General features: G+C 53.8%; 1 protein-coding gene across 8 annotated transcripts in view; it reads left to right on the top strand.

Annotated features, from left to right (window-relative positions):
- RALGPS1 (Ral GEF with PH domain and SH3 binding motif 1) overlaps window positions 1–22,061 on the top strand; it is a 289,045-nt gene that overhangs the window by 238,683 nt on the left and 28,301 nt on the right. For all 8 annotated transcript variants that reach the window (XM_082622855.1, XM_082622854.1, XM_082622858.1 and 5 more), the window contains 2 exons: window positions 2,055–2,148; window positions 6,725–6,792. In XM_082622855.1, coding sequence (XP_082478981.1) covers window positions 2,055–2,148; window positions 6,725–6,792 — 162 coding nt within the window. The remainder of the gene's footprint in view (window positions 1–2,054; window positions 2,149–6,724; window positions 6,793–22,061) is intronic.

Raw genomic sequence — 22,061 nt, 5'->3', positions numbered from 1 at the left:
TGAGTGGCAGAGCCCAGGTCCTTCATTCATGAAGAGCTTTGTGAGCACCTCCTGGGTGGCTGTCCTCCAAGCAGATTCAGGTACTTGGGCTCCTCTGTCTTGTGGCTCTGCTGTGTCCCATGGCCCTGAGTCCTCCACTGACCTCTACATCCAGCTGCAGAAGGAGAGAGAATCATACCAGAGTGGGATTTATGGACCAGACTTGCACGTGGTGCTCATCAGTTCTGGCGAGGGAGGCCGGGAATGCAGCGTAGCTGCGGGCCTAGAGGGGACAGGGGAGTGACTTGGTCAACAACTGGCCAGGCTCTGCTACACGTGACCAGATCCAAGGGGTGACTGTGATGGTGGGCGTCTGAGACGGTTGGAGGAGGTGTTATTGGCAATGCCGATGGGCCGTCCACGTGGACGGTGGGGGATGGGGCTTGACTGTGAGCCAGGTGCCCCGGTCCTCCAGGAATGGGCCTGAGTGACCAGGGTGTCCGGCAGCAGGAGTCAGCAGAGGGGGAGGGTGGCCGAGCTGCAGGAGTGTGCCTCCTTGGAGCAGGTTTTCACAGGACGGGGGGAGTAAAAGTCTGGAAGCAGCAAAGCGGGACAAGGAAGAGACCGACACCACCTCCAGTACGTAGGGTGGGAGAAACCAACAGCCTCCATGTGGCAAGGCCACTGCAGGGGGGCCCACACAAGCAGAAGGTCCGCTTATGAGCGCCGCCCCTACAGGCGCCCGCACTTCCAGACCAGCTCTCCTTCTGCCCAGAGGAACAGGGAGGGGACTGTGTTCCCAGTGCCCTTTCCACTCAAGGACCTCAACACTGGTCCTGCTGGCCAGCAGAGCAATTACATACACAGCTTTGGGGCCAGACAGATGTGGGTTCACGTCTTGGCTCCGCCTCCTGAAAAGTCACTTTGTCCTGTCTAAGTCTGAACTTTTCTCATAGTAAAGATGGGGACATGACTGTGCAGGGCCCTTAGCCCACCTCAGCATTTCATTAGAGCTCAGGAAATGCTCACTCTTACTACCATTATGTTCCCCTGCCCCTTCCCCGTCGTCAGCTCCGTGAAGCAGGGGTCATTATCCCCATTTCAGAGACAAGAACACCGAGGCCCTAGAGAGAGAGAATCTCACAGTTACGAGGCAGAGCCATCAGGGGCTCCTCACGGCACCCGGATGCACCCGCCCGCCCCCCGGGAAAGCGAGGGCCCTTTCCCACCCTCTCTCCGCTCCTCTCCACAGCGTCCTCCACTGCCTCAACCCCTCTCCTTAACTGGTCTGTCCCACCCTGTGGGGAACGAATGGCAGAGAGCATCAGGGAGGGTTTACGGCTGCCTCGGAAAGAGCGCAGTGACTGTGACAGTCTGGGGAGTGCACCTGTCGTCAGTCACCCCGGGACGGAGAGACAGGGCCGTGTGGCCGAGGCCGCAGGTGACCCGGGGTCAAAACTTCTCAGCAGTGTGACCTGGCAAGTCGCCATGGCTTCCTCCTGTGTGCAGTTGACATCTTACTCCCCGAAATGAGGCAGGTGCAAAGGTTGAGGCAGATGGCTTCTAGAAGTCACTGGGTGCAGAGCCTGGCACAGAACAGGTGCTCAAGCGTCTAGGCCCTTCCCTTTCCTCTCAGGGTGCAGCAGCTCCAGCCCGTGGGCCAGACTCTCAGGCTGTGCCAGGATCTGGGTTGGGCCTGCACACCAGGCTGGATGGGGTTCATTCCTTCTTGCATTCTTGTCACACGGGGCTGGGCAAGTGTGGGAGACTTGGCCAGTTACTCCAGTGGAGACCTGTTTTAGGGCACACACACCTCGCTGGAGACCATCTTTCCCCCAAGACCCATCTTTCCCCAGCCAAGGAACTGTGGTGACCTCAGGGTGTGGTGTCTGTGGCCCCGCCATCTGGGGGGCACTTCCTGAGGGACCCCTCTGGGCCCAGCACAGGCCTGGCCTAAGGGATCATCAGCAACTGTTGAAAGACTGAATATATGTCTCAGTCCCTAAGGAGCTTCTCATGGGGGGCCTGGGGATGGGGAGAGACTGAAGCCCCTGGGTTTTGTCCTCCTCCTCCAGACCACCTCACAACCCTGCCCCACGTGCAGAAGTACCTGAAGTCCGTGCGCTACATTGAAGAGCTCCAGAAGTTTGTGGAAGATGACAACTACAAGTGAGTGCCCCCGGCCCCCTGCAGGGCTAACGGGAGGTCGCTGCAGCAGCACCGGCACCTCCCCCCACCCAGCACGTGTGCATAAGGTGACCTCTGACCCCACAGAGCCCACAGCAGGGCTGCTGAGTGTCTCCTCCCACCCGCCCCAGCCCCACAGGCGCCACCGGGCCGAGGAGGGTGTTCTGTCAGCTTCTCAGCATGGCTTTTTCTAGTGGGGAGCGTGAATGAATTTGGGCTCCACAGCTGTGTGTGGTGCAGGCTTAGTGCTCCAGGTTCTCAGGAGGGACTGCCCCCACTCAGCGCTGAGCGGAAGGACAGCTTTCTAGCCACATCTCCAGGCTGCCAAACAGAGCTCTCCAAGAGCCTGTTTCACGCACGAGGCAGCTCCCTGGGGCCCCAGCTTGCTGCTGGACTCTTGCCACCTGGCGCTGGCTGAGGCCCCGTCTCCATCCCACGCAGCCCGTATGGAACAGGCCCCATTCCCATGAAGACCCCTGTGGACCCTTTGGCCTCGTCTTCCATTCACCTGCTCTGGCTTTCAGTTCTTTCTTCGTTTGTGGCAGCTGGGAATTTATCCAACATTTCTATGGATTTAGAGGCAGAAGGAAGGTTTTTCACGTTGGGTCTGTCTGCCGTATTGATTGGATGGATGTCTTCTTGGCTCACTTTGAGCCTGAGGTCAGCTAAGGGCCTCAGGACTTGTCATATGGCCTGATATATGATGGCGGCAAGTCTCAGCTGTCTTGTAACTGATCATTTTCCCCCCTAAACGTCAACTTTACACGTATTCTTTTAAATCTCATCTTACTGGTTGCTTCCAGTAAGCCATGCATGATCCCTTTGGATCCTGCTATCCAATATATTTTTAAATCTCTTCCAGTTTTGTGTCTAAAAATTTGATCAACTTGATGATTTGGTCTTCATCAAAGTCACTGGAAACTGTAGAGAACTGTGGCCACTAGAGACACCCCAGGTTACCCCTTTTCACTCACCAAGACCTTGGGAATGACTGTTCAAGGTTTTTCACCTGCCACCTCTGCAGGAGTGGATCTCAGCCCTGGCTGTGGATCAGAGACACCTAGGAAGCCTTCTAGCCATCCAGGTTTGTGGGGGTGGGCAGGGTCTGGAAATTTGTATTTTTTCAAAGCTCCCCACATGGTTCTCATGATTGGCTATCTTTAGGAACATAAACATAATGTCTTCAGTTGTTATTGTACAATAGAATATAATAAATTTTGATCTGTTACATAATCATAACGGCAATAACTAAAGGCCAGAGATTACCATTAAAATTACGTTTGCCACAAACTGCTCATTTTTACTTACAAAGCATTTGCTGTTCCTGAAAAGAGTACCCCGGAGTGGGAAATTATTCCCACTTAGGATCGGGGGTAATATTTTCCATTCAGGTGCCAATAATGCGGTCAAGGAGACAGTAGTTATTCATTAACACTAATATCCTTTAAGGAGAAAAATGGTCTATAAATACTTCTGGCCGTGAGATAATCCTTGGACAAGCTGCAGATTGTGAGTAATAACGCCTTCTGTTCTTAAAGACATTGAACACCCCCAGCACCTCATGCCTGGATTTCACACAGGCCCTTTGCTGTGGTCCAAGTGGACAAACCCAGGGAGGAAGGCTGCGTTCTCGCCCCGTGCCCAGACCACTGAGGGGGTCCCTTCCCAGGAAGACCCTGGCTCTGAGTGACACGGGACGCACAGGGCTTGTGACTCTGCTTGAGCATCCCACACTCCCTGGCCCAGCTCACCCCCCCCGAGACGGTCCCCACCCCAGAGGACGCAGGCTTAGCTCTTACCTTAATGACGTTGCCCCGACCTGCTTTGGAGACGTTGGGCCAAGGAGCCCAACCAGTGCTTTGTTTTCCTCAGCCTTTAGTCTATTTTATTTTATTTAAGAAAAATTACCCAAATTCCTACCACTTAGAAAGCCTGACTGTTGGCATCAAGTGAACATTATTTTGGACATTTCTGTATGCATAGAAAGTACACACACACACATATATGTATATATATATATATATATATATATATATATATATATATATATATGGAGAAAGATGAATAGATGGATGTGCAAGAATAGAATTTATTAAAATTGGATTATGCCACACTTTCTATTTTTAATTAAAAGTATTTACTTTAATTTAACCAGAAAAAGGAACTGAAATAAACCATAAGGAATTGCTGCTCTTCAAATAAATATTTCTCCACCACAAGAGATATTATTTCCTAAAAGGGCCTTCTAAGATTAACAAAAGAGGTCAGGAAAACCATGAAGAGGTTGGAGTGCCTAAGTTCTCTTTTAACTAGATTTCCATGGTGAGCAGGGTCCTTTGACTCTGGTAATGAAAGATGAGATCGTTAGCAAGCTCCCCCCTCCACTGCACCATCTTCCAAATCCTTGTGATTTATCTTCTTATTTCTACGTCATCCAAGTTTATAACATACACATCATGTTCAGGAATCATAATTCCTACTATTTCGTGTTTCGAAACATTTTCAATTCTTACCACCTGTCACTTCTCCATTCCTGGAGTCTTTATTTTAAATCAATCCCTTATTTAGCTGGGTTTCGTCATGAAGTACGTTTTCGAAAGTCCTACACTTTCGAAAGAGTCCTCCGATCTCTTTCATGAAAACATTTGCATCTGACTTGCTGGGCTCCTTTGCTTTCCTCCCTCAGGACACACAGAGCCTGCTCCACTGCCTTCTGGCGCTGGATGCTGTCGTAGACAAATCTCACGCTAGTCTGGTTTTTCCCTCTTATAAGCAACTTGTTTTGTCTACCTGGTGGGTGAAGAATTCCTTGAGGTTCAAAAGCTTCACAAGAGGAATGACTCGGAGTGGAGGGTTCTGTACCAGATTTCCCTGGAACAGGGTATGCTCTTTGTTCATTACAGAGGAATTCTTTTGGTTTCTGTCTTTGACTACTTCTGTGCCACTTGGCTTTTCTCTTTCCAGCGTTCCAGGAATCCATGATGCTCTGCCTTCCAAATCCATCAGCTTCTTTCTAATGGCTATAATCTCCATCTTCTTCATCGACAGTCACTGGGATGGTCTGTTTCTACTCTGGTATTCCTCCAGTCCTCTCTTGTTTCAGTCCTTGATTTTTTCGTTCCCCTAGGTTTCCAATCTCCCCTTTCATCTTACCCATTTGTGTTCTCATCTCATTTTTCAGGTTTTGTTTTATTCAGCCCGAGTTCTAAAGGATGTGGGGGATTTCCTTGTGTGCCTTGGGGCTGCCTTCTGGGCTGGGGAATCTGGACAATGCTCTCTTCTTTCCTCTTTCCCTTTTTCCTGAGAGGACATTTGCTAGTTTGCCACACCGTTTCTTTTCATCTTGCTTCCATGTGAGAGGCTTCATCTGGATATTCCACGGCTCTCATGCAGGGAGGTGACGTCTGACCCTGCTCCCCTGTGTGAGAGGGGCTGGTTTGCCTCCTGCTGTGCTGTGAGGCCCAGGGCTTCTCAGTCTCTGCCCTCTCGTGCAGCCGGCGGGGGGACGCAGAGCTCAGGCTCCGTGGAGGCAGGGAGCAAGCGGTCTGTTTTACAGACAGCGGCTCTATTGAAAGGCCTACAGCAGGGTTTCCTCCACCTAGTTTAGGGCTGTATCCCATTCCTGAAAAGGATACCCTCAGGTTTCGAATCATCCCCCACCCCCCACCGCCGTGGAGCCTTCGCTTCCATCAGAGTATTCCCTACACTATCCACCTGGCCCATCCGTTTCTCTCCAGAATCTGCAGCCAGTCAGAAGAGGGAAAGGGAAGGACTCCTGCTCAGACCCACCAAGAAGTCTCATAGGGCAGGATAGGAGCCGCACCGTGTTAGGACTCTTGGCTAGACTGCAGGATCCACTTCTTTTCTTGGCTACAAGTTTCTGAAGTTCATGGCTTCAGTTTATACCCGCTCCCTTGCTGAGTAGCAGCTGGTGAGTTCTTTTACTCCTGAGCCTTTATAATTATTTGTTCGTTTTGTTGGGTGAGGGAGAAGTCTGGTAGCCGGCTTCACTCTTGTCATTTTCACCCAGAAGTTCTTAATCGATGCTTTAAAAAAATAGTAATAACCGTTGCGTCAGGCCTCTCTGGGGGCATCTGAGAGAGACTGCAGTCTAATGATTAAACGCCCTGGTTTGGGGTTTGGGGTCAGACAGCCCTGGTCCCCTGCTTGGCCACCTGTTAGCCCTGTGAATCTTGGGGAAGCTGCTTGACTTTGATGCTCCTCAGTTTCTTCCTCTACAAGACGGGGATGGTGTTCCTAGTTTATAGCGTTGTCTTGAGAATGAACACGTCTGTGCCCGGCAGATGATGGGCCATGATTACACTGTTTACTGTGTCTTCCTTAACCATTATTTTTTGGTCATGGAAATCTCCTGGGGACCTTGGAAGGCAGTGGCTGTGATCTGGAGCAGACCTCAGAGTATTCCTGGGTTCTGTGACTGTAATAGCCCTTAACAGCAGTCCAGCTTCTCAGTTCCAAGCATGCACATGTTAGCTTCCGCTCCCCACCCCCTGACACGCCAGAGCCCATCTAATCTTTTGAAAATCTTTGTTTTCAGACTGTCGCTCAGAATTGAACCAGGAAGCAGCTCCCCGAGACTAGTCTCCTCCAAGGAAGACCTTGCAGGTATCGTAGCCACCTCAAGTGGGGGCAGACTCTCCAGTGGCCCTAATGTGGCTGCCAGGGTTGGTCTTTCCTGTGGAGCCAAAGGCCAGAGTCCGGTTTGCAGGCTGGCAGACTCAGCGTCCCTGCTCACAGCCTGCCCAGGCTTCGGATCACATGGGGCCCCTCTGGTCTGGGGCTCCCTGGAAGAGCCTGAGACCTAAGACAGGCAAGATCAGAACCCCAAGCTGGAGCATGCACAGGGTAGAGAAAACCCCAGCACCTTCTCCTGGTCACCTGGACCCTTGTCATCGGGCCTACCGCCAGGCTCGGGTTGACAAGCCCCGGAAGGGTGTGCGGGATGCCTGGGGTATTTCCCACCACACACAGACAGCTCGCCTTCCTCGGGCATCAGTTTTATTGACATATTGACAGTGTTCCCTAGAGGTTAGGGGCCCAGGCTTTGAAGTCAAATCCAAGCTGTGCCGTTTCCAGCTTTGTCACTTTACCTCTCTGATCCTCACTGGCTTCATCCACAAGATGGAGGCGATACTAGCTCTCACTTTGCAGGGCTGTGCCACCCGGGCAGGGTCACACTTTAAAGCCCTCCGCCCACGTGTGCACGCAGTGTTAGCTGCTTCCGAGTCATGCCTGTGAGTTGCCTTTCATCCGTATTCCATCCAACTCTTGTCACTGGGACTGAGCTCTGCTGCTGCCCTGGGGGGGGACCAGATTGGGGGCAGGGGTCTGACTCTATTTCCTCCTCCTGGTTTGAGCTTGGGTGACACCAACCTGGGTTCTAGGCCACTGCAGTCTTGGACAAGCCACTTCATGGCCTCTGGGCCTCAGTTTCCTTACCCATAAGATGGGGATAATCAGTCATCCATCCCAGAGTCGCTAGAGCATCAAAATTGAAATGATATTCAGAAGGCACGCAGTGTAGAGTCTGACAGGCAGTGAGTGTTTGGTGAGGGGGTGGCTGTCGCAGGCTGCTGCCTGGTGTCATGCCACCCCCAGCCTGTCGATGTCTCAAGCCACTCTTTCTCCTTTCTGGAGCCAGGCCAGTGCAGCAATGCTGCTGGCCCAGGACCGCAGAGCCACAAGAGGTGGTGTATGCAGCCTCCCACTAGCCCTCCCAAACAAGGCCTCTGCCCTGAGGGTTTTCTCTAGGCTCCGTACCTTTCCCAGCCTCTCCTGGCTCCCTTGTGCAGGTTGGACCCTGCCCCTGGCCCCCCCTGGGTGCGGGAGGGGGGGTGGTTGTTCCACAGTAACTTAGCAGAGGGAGATGCTGGTTGATCCACACAGCCTTGGGAGTGCTGCTGTCCACAACTCAAGAGACAGAGTGCTGGCCTGAGCTTGATTTTCACAGCGTTCCATGAGCCTAATATGCAAATATCTTCTGCAGTCTCCTCCCACATCCACTGCCTTCCACACGTGGCAGATGACCCACCAGCAGAGGTGACCAGAAGGGAAGCTCCTGGCACTGGTCCTTCTCTGCCTTCTCAGCTCTGCCCCTGTTCTAGAACCTTCCCCTGCTCAGTCGGACGTGTTCCTTCTGGACGCTCAGCTACACCTGACCTTGGGTAGGGGGTGGATGGGGGGCAGGGATTTCATCAGAGGGATGTAGGAAGTCGCAGTAGGATTCTAAAGCAATCGTTTAGGGCCACAGAAGAAACAATAGGAAATGCTAACCACTCAAGACTATTTCTTCAGGAGAGAATGCCAGAATTCTGGAGCCGGAGAGTGGGCTCAAATACAAAGTGTTCTGCCCTTCTGAGTCTCCTCCAAATTAGTTTGAATAAGAGGCCTCTGCACCCTACCTGGTTAATACACCTTAACAAGATGACCACGTACATCTCTGGCCTTCCCCAGGTGCCAATAAATGCCCACCACCACACTTTCTACCCTCCAGACATGCTGGAAGATTCATCTCCCAGTGCCCCAGGTTGGAGACAGGAGCCAGACGCAGAAAACTAACACTGCTATTTGGGGGTCTCCAGGACTGGACCACTCACTGAGCCCTGGGCCGGAAAGGAGGAGCTGCTTTCACTTTTGACCCCTGCCTATGATGGAAACCAGTACTGGAGCTGGGACCCAGCCACCGGTCCAGCCTCCTCAAGGTTCAGCCGGACTCTCCTTCCGTCCCATCCCCCATCACCTCCACCTGCTCCGTTGTGTATTAGCCATGTGAAACCAGAAGCCAGCAAGTTAACTAACCTCAAGCATCCGTCAGAAAATCCTGGCAGGAAACAGAATTGCCCCCGGATGACTCACAGGAAGAAACTTAATGAAGGTGAAATGGCAGTAGGAATAAATACTTCACACAAAGGATAGCGAGGCCCCCAGCGCCTCTAGGCTGAAGGACCTGGTGGGGAAAAATGTTACCGACTCTGGCAAGCTCTGAGTCGCAGAGGACGGTCAGCTTGGCAGGAGCTGTGGTAGCGGAGGGTGAAACAGGAAGGAGGGGGAAGAAAAAAATGCCCTGACCTCTCTCTCCTCTGCCCTCCCACCCCATCTGCTGCCAGAGCCTCCCATCGGCCAAACCCATTTGGAGGCCTGGGTGAGGGAGTCAAGAGATGCCTCTTGGGGGTCAGCCTCCCACAGGCACCAAGCAGGGCGAAGAACGCATCTGAAGGGTCAGACAGAACACCCCACATACCCGCCAAGCCTCAGTTTCTCCATCTGTAAAGCGGGCATAATCACACCTCCCACAGAGAGTTGTGCAAATTTATTGAGTTCACGTGTGTGTAAAACACTTAGCAAGTCCCTGACTCATGGAACACACTCATCAAGTGTGACTTTATTAGGGGGATGATATTATTGTCAATATTATGATTCTGCCTCTGTCACCTGAATCACTTCTCAGGTTTTAACAGAACATCATGGCCCCAGGGAAGCCTTTCCTCCACCCAGCCCCACCCCCACCCCCCAGGTCAGGCCCCCTGTTACACGCAAGGAGCACAGCATGGCCCTAACGCAGCCTACCCTGGTTTGTATCGGAGCACAGCCACACGCAGCCGTGGGCACGTTGGCGGCTTGCTCACTACGACAGCAGAGCTGAGGTTGGGACAGAGACCCCACGGCCTGCAAAGCCTAAAACATTCACTACCTGGCCTTTTCCAGAGTTTGCCGACCTTGCGTTATACCCTCTTGCAGCTTCTTTGTCCCTCTGTGTCTGCTTTCCCCACCAGCCCGGGGTTCCCAGAGCCCGGTACCTGGGGCGCTTGGCCTCTGGGCTCCTGGCGGGGCCCTGTGGGCACCTGGTTCCCGGGCTGCCTGCTGACTCCACGTTCCTCCCAGAAAAGTGCTGAGGCCGGCGTTTCCACACAGTGTGGCTGGCAGACCCCGGGGCCCAGGAGCGTCTGCACTGACTTTACAAATCCCTGGCTCCAGCCTGGAAGCAGAATGTTAAGGTTTTCGATCACCAGAGGGCCTGGGCGTGTCTGGAAGGCTTCAGACGCACTCAGTGGTCCCGGCTTCCCACCCTCAGACGACAGAGGGGACCCGCAGGGTCCTGTGGGGGGCGGGACCAGAGGGCAGTTCCAGGGAGGCCTTCTGTGTCTGGCAATTAGACTGGGCTGCGTGGCAGGAGCCCGACCAGATCCGGGGACAGGAATGTGCCTCTTGCAGGCCCAGGAATGGGAGGAACGCAGCCTCCCTCGGCTCCTTGGGATGGGGGCTGGGCCTACAGCTCTGGGCTCTTTCCAGCCATCAGGCACCCCACACCTGCTGAGGAAAGGCCCCAAGAGGCATCTGTTCACTCGAGGCTTCACATGCCAGGGCCGACTGTGAGCCAGGCCCCGGCGGAACCCGGCAAAGACCTGCCCTCCTGGGCTCCATTCACGCCTTAGTGGGGGAGGCAGGCATCAGAAGACGTGAGGGGACAGGGCGGCACTCCGTCGCTGCGATGCCCCTGCGCCCCACTCTCCACCCCTGGGGAGCAGCTGTGCCAGCAGCTCTGCACCGACAGATGGACAGACTGTGAGGAGGGAAGTGGAGAAACCTTCTCAGTTTCTGGTCTGGGGAGAAAAAAGGCCAGGAATGCCACGTCTTCCATTCCCCCCCCCCATATGTAATGTTTAGTTTATATAAATGAACTAATATTTTCCTGGAGAGCAAAAATCATAAAGAACGTTGACCCCAGGAGAGGGCAAATGTTTGTGTGTGCCTTGGAACCGGTGAAGACATTTCCAGATCTCGGGAGCCCCACCTCCACGTGGCTGAACCAACTGACAGGTTTTCTCTGAAGATTCCTTGGCAGCAAAGCAAGCCCATGGAAAATCTCACCCTGGGCCGCAAGTTTCCTTCAGGACACACCTTTCCATCTTCCTTGTTCTATGGCCCAGCGGGTGAAAGCCCTGCTTTGGAGTCAGGCAGACCTGAGTGCAAGGGCTGGCTCCCGCCCTTCCTAGCTCTGGGACCTGGGCAATTGGCGTAGCCCCTCTGAGCCTCGGTTTTCTTACTGGTGAAATGGGAATAGGAATAAATACTTCGCGTAGGCTTACTTCACAGGGCTGAGGCTGGGCTGGAAAAGCCCTTAGATAGGGCCTGGCCCTCGCCGGCAGGCTCTGATGCTGACCGGATGGAGGGACAGCGTGACACAGCCAACAGAGCACTGGATGGGGGGCCAGAGTGCCCTCACCTCAGCTCCAGCTCACCACTCACCAGCCGCGCCAGGTACCACGGCCGTATAGCCTGCCAGCCCAGGACCTAGCGGCACAAGGCGACCATTTTATTCTATGCATAAATTTGCAGGTCAGGAATCTGGACAGGAAACAGCCTGTCCAAATTCTGCTCCACGATATCTGGGGTCTCAGTTGGAAAGACTTGAAGGCTGAGAGGGACTTGATGCTGGGGGCCGGAACCATCTGGACATGCATGGTGCTGGCTGGTTATCTGGGGCAGAACACGAACATACATGTGGCCTCCCGTGTGGCCTGGGCTCCCCTGCCGCATGGCAGTCTCATAACTCTTGCATGGCATTGCTCCTCGAAAGCAGATGTCCCCAAAGCATCATGGCATCTGTGTGACCCACCTCGGAAGTCACATAGCCTTGCTTTTGCCACACCCTGTAGGTCAAGGCAGTCCACAAAGGCCTGCCAGGCCCAAGGAGAGGGCAGGTAGACCTCTCCAGTTGGTTCATGGTAGGGAAACAGGGGTGCAAAGATAATAATAGTAATCGTAATAGTAACGGCAGCTAACACGTACTGAGGGTATACTCTCTGCCGGGCACTGTTCTAAGCCCATCCCATGTGCTCGGTTGGTGAGCCTCACACCTACCCTGTGAGGTGGGGGTGTGTGTGTGTGCAATATCATCCCCATCCTATAGGTGAAGGTGCTGGGGTGGGTGCACGCCCTCAGCCCCCATCTTATGCCTGGAGGAAGGGGCGGAGCCAGTTGCTGAGCCCAGGGGTCTGGACTGGTTGTCACCTGTACCCAACACGCAGAAGAAGCAGGATGCACCTGAGGGCCCCAGAGCACTCTGGGCTCTGTCCCCATCATCTGTGCAGGGCAGGAAGCACCCTGCCTCTGGTGACAACCTTGGCACATCTGTGACTTTCCCACAGACACTTGGAGTCGCAGGCTGTCCCAACGTGGTCCTTAGAAGGCTGGTTCCATGTAAGAGTAGAACTCCAGACCTGCTTTGGCATTAACTCTCCTTCCCTCGCCCCAGCTGGGGCCTGACTACCTGTGACGAGAGAGCAGGGGTGTTGGCCGCTCTCCCTCCCTGGGCGTTTCTCCACCTTCTTCGGCTTGCTGACTGCAGGGTCTCCACCTTCCTCGGCTTGCTGACTGCAGGGTCTCCACCTTCCTCGGCTTGCTGACTGCAGGGCCTGGGTGCCAAGAACAGTGCGGGCACAGTGCCGACTCCAGATGCTTCTTCCTCTCACGGCACTTTCATGGGTTTTGCAGAGATTCCACCGGTCCCTTGGCCCAGGCAGATGCAGATTTATTCCAGGGGCCACTGCATGGCCCCTCAGTCTGTGCCCGCCACCAGCTTCTTGCTGCTTGGGATCCCCTCAAGCCTTCAGCTCCACGCCAGCTCTCCTCACAGGGGCCACCTTGGTCCATGGGAGGCCGTACCTGTCCTGGTACCGATGGACCTGTGAGCACAGCTAACCCTAGTGTGGCCACCACTGTCCTCTGGCTGCAGCCATGTGGGCTCCAGGCCTGAGTGAGGCACTGGGAGTGCCCTGGGTTTCCCAGCTACTGGGGGACATAGAGCAAGCTCCTCAAGTGGCCTGGAGACCCCTCACTGTGGTTGGGGAGAGTGAGAGAGCCCCCCACGAGTGAGGCACGAGGACCCCCCCACCCTCTTATATTCTCAGAGTGTGTAGGGGCTCCTAGTGAGGGGCTCAAGAGTCAGGGAGCCAGTTCACCCTGGAGTTCACATCTACTTGTCCTTGGAGTCTCCCATCTTAATAGCCTGTTAGTGTCAAGGTCAAGCAGATGAGCCAAGACTTAAACCTGCTGCCTGCTGCGGTCTGGGGATCTGGGCCTCTGGCTCTGAGGAGAAAGCGTCTGGACCTCACCACAGTGGAAGGGTGATCGGATGCCATTTTTCAGAAGGAAATGAACTAGGGCAAACTGAGTGAGTGTGAGATAGAGCCTGGCTCACAGTGAGGACCCGTAAGAGCTACATGTATGAGAAACAAAGAACGCGTGTGAACGTAAAAGTCACCGGCTCCCAGGCTCCACCATGAAACCTGGCCAGAGAAGGCTTTCAACACAAACAGACTTTCTGTGCAGAGGGGCCCCCAGGCCCCGGAGGGCCGCCGGGCTCTGGCAGACCCAGGGAGGGCCCCGGCCTGAGAACAGGGCTCTCAGCCCGCGCAGGAAAGAAACCAAAAGACGCAGAACCCCTTGGAATCGGGCGAAAGTGGGCGCTGCGCCCCAGGCGCTCAGGGCGGCGCTCGATGGCTCCGGATCACACCAGTTGTCATCCTGGTCTCCAGGGAGGACGCGGAGGCTCGGAGTCTGAGCGGACTGGACCACGGGCTCCCAACTCAGCCCAGGCAGAGGCTGGACTGGAATGCAAGTCTTGTGATTCCAGATTGAGTCGTTTCCCTCCGACACAGCTGCCTCCCATTAATTTCGAATGTGTGAGACTTGGAGCACAGCCCCAAGAGCGGCAGCAGGGCTGCCAGGCTGCTTAAATTGGGCAGTGCTGACCCGGGACAGGGCCGCTCCGATGCCACTGGAACCCCTGGGGACGAGGCTCCCTCTCCCGGCCACGTGCCCTCCTCCGTAGAGCCGGCTTCTCTGCAGCCGTGCGCATGTCACTGGGCCATTCGGCACACTCGGCTGGTGCTCCGACTGCTCGCCCAGGCCTGCACTGGGCACTGGGGACGCGGTCCCTTCCTCCCGGGGCTGGTGTCGGGGCGGGGGCGGGGATGGACGGTCAGCGGGAAATCACACACAGTTGCTTAGCTTCAGATGGCTGGGCGCTGAGAAGGCCAGGCACAGGCCACACGTGCCCAGGAGGATGGGGTTGCCGCCCTCTTTGTGAGAACTCAGGGACCTGAATTCTGTGAAGCACTGGGCCCTGCATCTCAATGAAAGCCCTCGCCCGTGTCTAATTTAACCCCTGAGGGTGGGAGAAGACCCGCAGTTCTTTCCCTCCCAAGAGAAACGTACAGGATGAACAGGAGGTCGTTTCTGGGGCGCTTTGGGCTTGTCTGCTGTGGTCCACGCTGGTGGGTAGCAGAGGCCCCTGGCTCCTGGCAGCCTCCTGGTGCTGGCTGGCCGGCCAAGGCCGCCTCTGAGAGGAGGACATGACAGCTGAGACCAGGGGCTGCTGAAGTCATCATCGTGCAACACTTCTGAGCCGTCTTCCTTTAGAATTATGAACGAAGCACAAGATCACTTTCTTTGTGAATTTAAAATGATCATTTTCTCAAATACCTGTCCTGTTGATCCTGGTTTCACACACGTTCCTTCTTAGCCTTTCTCCTCTTCTCCTCCCACAAACACTGGTTTCCCGCCTTCTGTCCCAGGCCTTCCCCCTTCCCACTGAACTTACAGCCTGGATGTCTTGCCCACTCCCGGGGCTCCACACACTCCTGTGCTGACAAGTCCTGCACACCTGTCCCCAGCTGCCATATCTCCCGAGCACCGCACCCATCTACCCAGTGGCCCGCAGACATCAATCCCAAACTGAGCTTCTCATCGGCCCCCTCAGCCTGCTCCCTCCTTGGTGAATAGCACTAGCCTCCACTGATGGTTACCCCTGAATACCCCTTGTGCCACGCAGCTGGTCCACCTCCTAGACACCTGTGGCTCACATCTCTCCTTCCCAGCCTGTGGTCTTGACCAGAGTGAGATTTCTAGGGTGCAAATCTGAGCATATCACCCCCTCTCCTAAAAATCTCCATGCCTTCCCCTCATTGAGCTCCAGGCCCCTCTGCCCCCCCCCCGCCGACACACACACACACACGCACACACACACACACTTGCCACCCTCAGCTCTTCAGCCTGGCTGGCTCTCTGCAGTTTCTCAACTAGGTCCTGTGTCTGTCGTCGTGGGCTCCTTCTGCCTGTACGGCTGCCCCTGCTGGAACTCCTGTGCCAGTCTGGAGGTCAGACCCTCCGGGTCCTCTCTGACCTTCTTGTGTTCTCAGGTGCCCTGATCATGGCTTCACTGCTTACCAGCCCCTCACCCGACCCTTCTGACCGCAGGTCCCACACCGTTGAGATGCCAACAGGGCCTGTGAGGCAGTGTTACTGTGAAGCTTGCATCAGATACTGTGTACAGAACACTGAGCACAGCCTCTGGCACCTTGTAGGTGCTCGATGAATGTCAGCCATCACCAACACCACCACCATTATGGTCGTGGTAGTTATTCAATTGATGTATTGAATAGTTCTTGCTGTCACCGTATTTATTTATTTTTTTCCTATCCAAGCACGTGTCTTTCCTGGGTGTAGTTATCTGGTTGCTTGTCTCTGTCCCCACTTGAGTGTAACTGCGTGAAGGCAGAACATCAGCTCTCTAATTCAGCATGGCCGTACCGCGCCTGGCCCGGGTGGTGTTGAGAAAGGCGGGAGGCTGCTGTGTCGTTTCCTCCTCACAGGCAACCTGCCAGGCCACACCACTGCCCCCGTCTTGCAGATGCAGAATTCAGGCTCAGAGGTACGAGTGACTCGCCCAAGGTCACTCAGCCGGGAGGTGGCGGATACCAGTGGGAGCCCAGGCCTGTCTGCCTCTGGATTCCATGTTCTTTGCTGTCGCCATTCATCATCCTTAATCCTGTCCACTCCAAAGCCATTGTTAGAGGGCCCTGTGCTCTTTTCTCTTCCAGTCAATGAGTGGTCTGTTGGGCAGCATGTCAGTTTCTTGAGAGAAATGTAATGAAAACCAGATTTCTTTCATGATATCTCGTTCCCCAGTGACTGTCAGTTCTCATATGTTCCAATAAAACTGCTAAAGAAACAGCCACTTAAAGATTATTCATGGAAAAATTTTGCAGAGGAAAAATAGAGCAATCTTCTGAGATAGTCAAGCCGCGTGGTCAGTTTTTCCAGCTGTCCGTGCCATATCGGGCTGGGCAGTGGGGACCACACTCTGCTAAGCCAGGCCAGGGCCAGGCTCATTATCACCGCCCCCGCCCCGAGGACAGGGAGAAACAAACTTGCCAGCCACCCGCTCAGAACCAGTCCCAGAAGACACGTGTCCCTGGTGCTGTCACGTGGTGGCCTCCCCCCCAGGCCTTGGTGGGGCAGGAACATGAGGCCTTTCAGTAGCAGAGTGTTACGGTCAGAGAGGCCACCTCCATCCCTAGGTCCCAGCTGAATGGAAATTCTTCTGCTTCGGCGTCAAACCCGGGCTGTTGGTCCGCGATGCAGGGATGGGAGTGTCTGAGGCCCAGGGCAGTCTGAGCAGCCTCAGCGTGGAGCCTGGGCCTAGGGAGATCACAGCCTCTTCTGCTTGCGCCCCCACCCCGCCCCCCAACCCTTCCCTCAGCTGGCTGGAGGGGCATCTGAGGCCAGGCATGTCTCCCATCCAAAGCAGGGAGAAGAGGGGGGCGGATCTGGGCCTCGGCCTGGAGGGAGAGTCAGGAGCTGAGTGGAAGAAACCAAGGATGAGTCCGGAGGCTTGGGAGAGCCAGAAGTAGGGGTCAGAGCCAGGATGCAGGAACCACCGGAGACAGGTGGGGCAGGGAGTGGATCAGGAGTGAGCAGAGGCTGAGGAAGTTCCCAGAAGAGCCTCAGAGCGAACGGCTCTCGCTGTACACACGGCCGGTTAAAGGAGCAAACCCAGCACCCCTCTGCCACGTGACCTGGTGTGCCTCCCACACAAGGACACGAGGATAGTCAAAGTATCAACTGCACAGGAGTCGTTGAATTCAGACACTGAAGTGTGTACACAAGCCTGGCACACAGTTGCTGCATAACAGATGTCAGTCTCCTTCACCTTCCCTTCCTCGGAGTAGCAGTTGGACCTTATCCGTCACACGTGGCCTTCAGGAAGTGCCTCCTGCTTATCAGATCACCTCAAGTGTGTCACCGTGTTCCTCCTTCCTCAGGTTTCCACTAATGCCTGACCTTTGAACTGCTAGAGCTCCTCCCCCGCCATGTGGCCCCCACTTGCCACCACCAGCAGAGTGGTGTAGCCCTGGGCCCAGGTCCTGTGCGTGGTAGATACAGAAGCCCTGGCTCTCTTACCTGCACATCGCGCCTCCTCGGAGGACCCGCCCACAGCACGGGGCCCGGCCCTCAGCATTCAGGTATCACCATTCTTAATACTACGACACCACCAGTCCAGACCACGAGGAGGAGCCAGGCGATCTGACCTTTATCAAATAATTTCTGAACCTGGGCTGGGAGCCAGAGTGACTCAGGCAGTGAGACTGTAATCCCACGTACATGCAGCTGACAAACAAGGCGCATTCCACCCTCCGCATGGATACATTTATTGAGCAATATGTGCAAAACAGAAACAAAGCCGGATGCTCCCATGCTTGCCTTTCCTCCCTGCAGCAGCTACCCGAGATGTTTCCCCTGGGACAGAACTTGCTTTCACTCCATCGCTTTGAGCAGAAGTTCTTCAACGGGTGCCCGTCAGAATCACCTGGAGATCAGCACCCCCAAACTCCCCCTAGGCCAGCAGAATCAGACCCTCCTGGAATGGGCCCAAGAAACTCCATCTCTCACACACCCTCCAGATGCTTCTGATACAAACATGCCTTGGTTAAGAATGACAAGCTCGAAGAAGCTGATGGCGGCGTGGAACCCCTCACAGGAAAATGCACACGTACACGAAGCTTAGCCAGAGTCCTCGCTGGCTCCCATGGACCCTCCCAGGGTTGGTGAAGTCCAGGCCACGACTCTCTGACTTCAATATTTTTAATTTTTTTAATTTTTTATATTTTTTTGTTTTTTGGGGTTTTTTGTGGTACGTGGGCCTCTCACTGCTGTGGCCTCTCCCGTTGCGGAGCACAGGCTCCGGACACGCAGGCCCAGTGGCCATGGCTCACGGGCCCAGCCACTCTGCGGCATGTGAGATCTTCCCTGACTGGGGCACGAACCCGCGTCCCCTGCATCGGCAGGCGGAGTCTCAACCACTGCGCCACCAGGGAAGCCCCTCTGACTTCAATATTATGGGTTGGTCTGTCCGAGCCCCGTTCTTGAGATGCCGTATGCAGGCGGGAATTGGTACCTCAGACAGCACCCCCTCTTGTTACCGAATTACGTCGTGTGGACCCTGCTCGAGCCTTAGCGTGAGCTCTCTGTCTCAGCAGAGGAGGGTTATTTTTTCCATTTGGGTCCCAATAGGCAAATGACGAAACAGAAGCTGAGATCAACACAGCACAAGCTTTATTCAGTGGCCAAAGAGTGGAGAAGCAAGAACTAAATTCACAGATCAGTTAATTTTAGAGTAAAGACAAAGGGAGGAGGAGTGAGGTAATGATGGGGAGAAGGATGCATTAGTCTGTCAGGGAAGGGACGGGGCTTTTTCGAGGGAGTGGGGTGTCACCCCCTTTTTGTCCTTCTTTGGTCCTTAATGTCCAGTCCCGGCCACAGTAGATGTATCATTTAATGTGCTAATGTAGTCAGATCAACATATTATAATGAGACTCAGGGTCTGTTGGAAGTCAGATTCGTGCCATCTTGGTCCCAGCTGGTTCCATGTGGTTTTTTTCTCTCTGTGTGTGTGTGTGTGTGTGTGTGTGTGTGTGTGTGTGTGTGTGTGTGTGTGTGTGTGTGTAGCTTCCTTTATCATCTCTGGACCCTTTAACTTAAAGATTTATGTTCACTGCTGCTAGAGTCGGGGGTGTTGGCAAGTTTTGAGCAAGGACACTCCTGCTAACAGAGGAGGTTGATGGGTTTTGAGCAAAACCTGGAGCTGCTTTGGCAGCACCCTCTCCTGCCACCTGGCCGAGAGGCGGTGTGATGTGGTGGGGCCTCCTTGAGAAGGTTCTTTGGGCTGCAAACAACAGAGGCAGACTCTGGCTGGGAGGGCTGAGCAGCCAGGCCAGGGAAGGTCAGGGGGGCACTGGGACTCCCTTCCACCTCGCTTTTTGCCTTAACCGTGAGCCTCTCTCACTGTAGACCCGCCTGCTCCTCCTCCACAGGCAGGGAAACATGGCCATCGACCGTATCTAGGTTTTATTTCTCATCCCAAAGAGAGATTGTCCTCAGACATGTTCCTGGCCCAAATCTGAAAATCCTGGGGAAGGTGTCTCCCCCAAGCCGGGGTCAGGGGCAAGGCCACAGTGGCGCTGGTCTGGGGTTGGCTCCCCTGTGACCCCCATCGGGGGAGGGGCGATTTCTGGCAAAGGTGCTGGGCAGGTGGTCCCAGGTGCCCCTTCTGTGCATTCACAAGGCCTAGACTTGAACCGGATTCCACGACAACCAGCCCCCTGTCCTCGAGGCTTAACCTCCTGAGCTTCTGCTTCCCCATTTGTGAACCAAGGCTAATAACAGGCCTCAGGGGGTGTTGTGTGGGTTAAATGTGAAGCACTGCAGGGCTGCGGCAGACACAGATGACACTCAAATGGGGTGATCGGAGGAGAGTGTCAGAACGAGGGTGTCGGGAAGCCCAAGGCACAGCCCAGCACCCCCGGCTAGAAACAGTGGGGCACTGTAACTGCCCCTAGGCCTGCAAGGGTGCAGGGAAGCAGCGGATACCAAAACCAGAGCAGAGGGGTCCTGGAGACCGCACCTCTCAGGGGTGACCACAGGAGAGAGCTGCAGGAAGCGGTGCCCTAGCCTCGCTGTCGTCCCTTCCCCCGTCTCTGGCCCAGGCTCCCCATCATTCTGAGCTGACCAGGAGCCAGACGGAAGGGAGCCCACTGACCTAGGCCCCATAGTGCAGCCCCCAGTTCATGGCACAGGGTGGAGAAGGACGGATCTGGAGTCCAGCACAGCCCCTTAGCACGGTGCCTGGCACAGAAGGGGTGTCCACTCATTTTTCAAGTATGCTCATTTTAAATGACGAAACATTTATACATAGAGAATACCCATTGTACCTCCCACCCATGTTTAACAGAAGTTAACATTTTGCCGTACTTTCTTTATATTTTCTTAATTAATTACAGGGAGAGCAGAAGTCCCTCTCACCCCATCCTTTCCCTTTCTTCCCTATGGAGGTGTCTACTGTTCTGATACAGTTTGTGTTATCCTGTGTAAATTTTTGTGTTTTACCACAGGTATACCTATATACAAACATATATACCATTTTTTGGTATGTTTTTTAAATTTTACATAAATGGCATCATGCCATCCACATAAACATTCTTTGGAACTTGCTCTTCCTACTTAGCATATGCTTCTGTGATTTTATCCGTACTGATACCTGTGGATTCAGTTTCTTCATTTTTTCCTGCTCTGTAGAATTTGTTGAATGAATAGACCACAGCTCACTTATCCATTTCCCTACCGAGGGGCATGCAGGCTGGTTCCACATTGAACATCCTTGTAAACGTGTCCCCTTGTGCACATATGCAAGAGTTTCCTGAGGGCAGACACCCAGAATTGGAATCCCAGGGTCACGGTGATGCCATGAAGGCATGGCATCTTCACCTTTACTCAGCATTGCTAATTGCTTTCCAAGTATTTGACACTCAGATGAGCCCCAAACTAGCATTCCTGTCTCTCCACACCTAGCCAACACTTGATATTGTCACGCTAATTATTTTTTTACAATCTGATAAGGTGAAAATGTACCTCGTTTTTACTATAATTTGCATTCCCATTATTACCAGTGAGGTTAAGGCATCTTTCCCTATAGTTATTGGTCATTGGGGTCATTTCCTCTTTTGTGAATTGCCGCGTTTGTCTCCTTTGCCAGTTTTCTGGGGGTGTGGGTTTGTCTCTTTCTTACTGGTGTTTGAAGTTCTCTGTAAATCTGAACATGAACCCTTTGCTGGTGATGTGGGTGACAGATACCTTCTCCCAGACTACAACTTGCCTTTTAACATTGCTTTTGCTCTCTTTTATTTATTTGTTTGTTTGTTTGTTTGGGTGCAGAAATGTTTAATTTTAAATGTAGTCAAATTTATTCATTTCTTTTCCTTTAGGGTTTATGCCTTTTGTTTCTTTCCTTTCCCCAAGGTCATAAGGATTGTCTGTTTTCTTCCCAGTAGTTTTGCATTTTTGCTTTTCACATTTATGGCATTAATCCACTTGTGTAATATAAGGTAGGAGGACTCTAATTTCATCTTTTTCCACGTGGAACCCAGTGGTTCTAGCCCCATGTACTGAAAAGAGCCTCCCTACCCTCTGAATTGTAACGCCGCCACCACCATGAAGCAAGTCCAGGTTTTCACTTCTGATTCACTGAACAGTTCTCTGCCCATGCCCCAACTCCAGACTGTTTGAATTATTATAGTTTTGTGTTCCAGTCTGATATCCGGTAGGGCAAGTCCTGTACTATTCTTCTTAGGATTTGTCTTGGCTACTTTGTCCCTTTATTCTTCCATCAGGATTGTAAGATCAGCTGAAATGACCAGGTATGGCAGGGATGGAGCACCATATGCCCCTGACGGTTACAAGCAAGGAAATGACATGGTCAGCTTTCCATTTATCAAACACTCATGAATCTGTATGGTGGTTGGATTTGAGAAGATTAGACTGGTTGCAGGAAGAAGATAAAGTGTGGGGACCCAGACCAGTCAGTGACAAGAGAGGTGGGCAGGGAGGGGGTGTACAAAACCTAGGGGCCTTGGCGATCGTGTACAGCAAGTGAGAAGAGCAAAGCAAGTCACCGTCTGGAAGAGGCCAAGACGACCCCTCCTTCCAGGCTAGGTGACTGAGTGGCCAGCAGGGTCTTCAGCCAAGGCTGGAAATAC

The sequence above is a fragment of the Mesoplodon mirus genome, assembly GCF_964341445.2.
Source record: "Mesoplodon mirus genome assembly, chromosome: 1".
Lineage (NCBI taxonomy): Eukaryota > Metazoa > Chordata > Mammalia > Artiodactyla > Ziphiidae > Mesoplodon > Mesoplodon mirus.
This window is presented reverse-complemented; position numbering and strand designations above follow the sequence as displayed.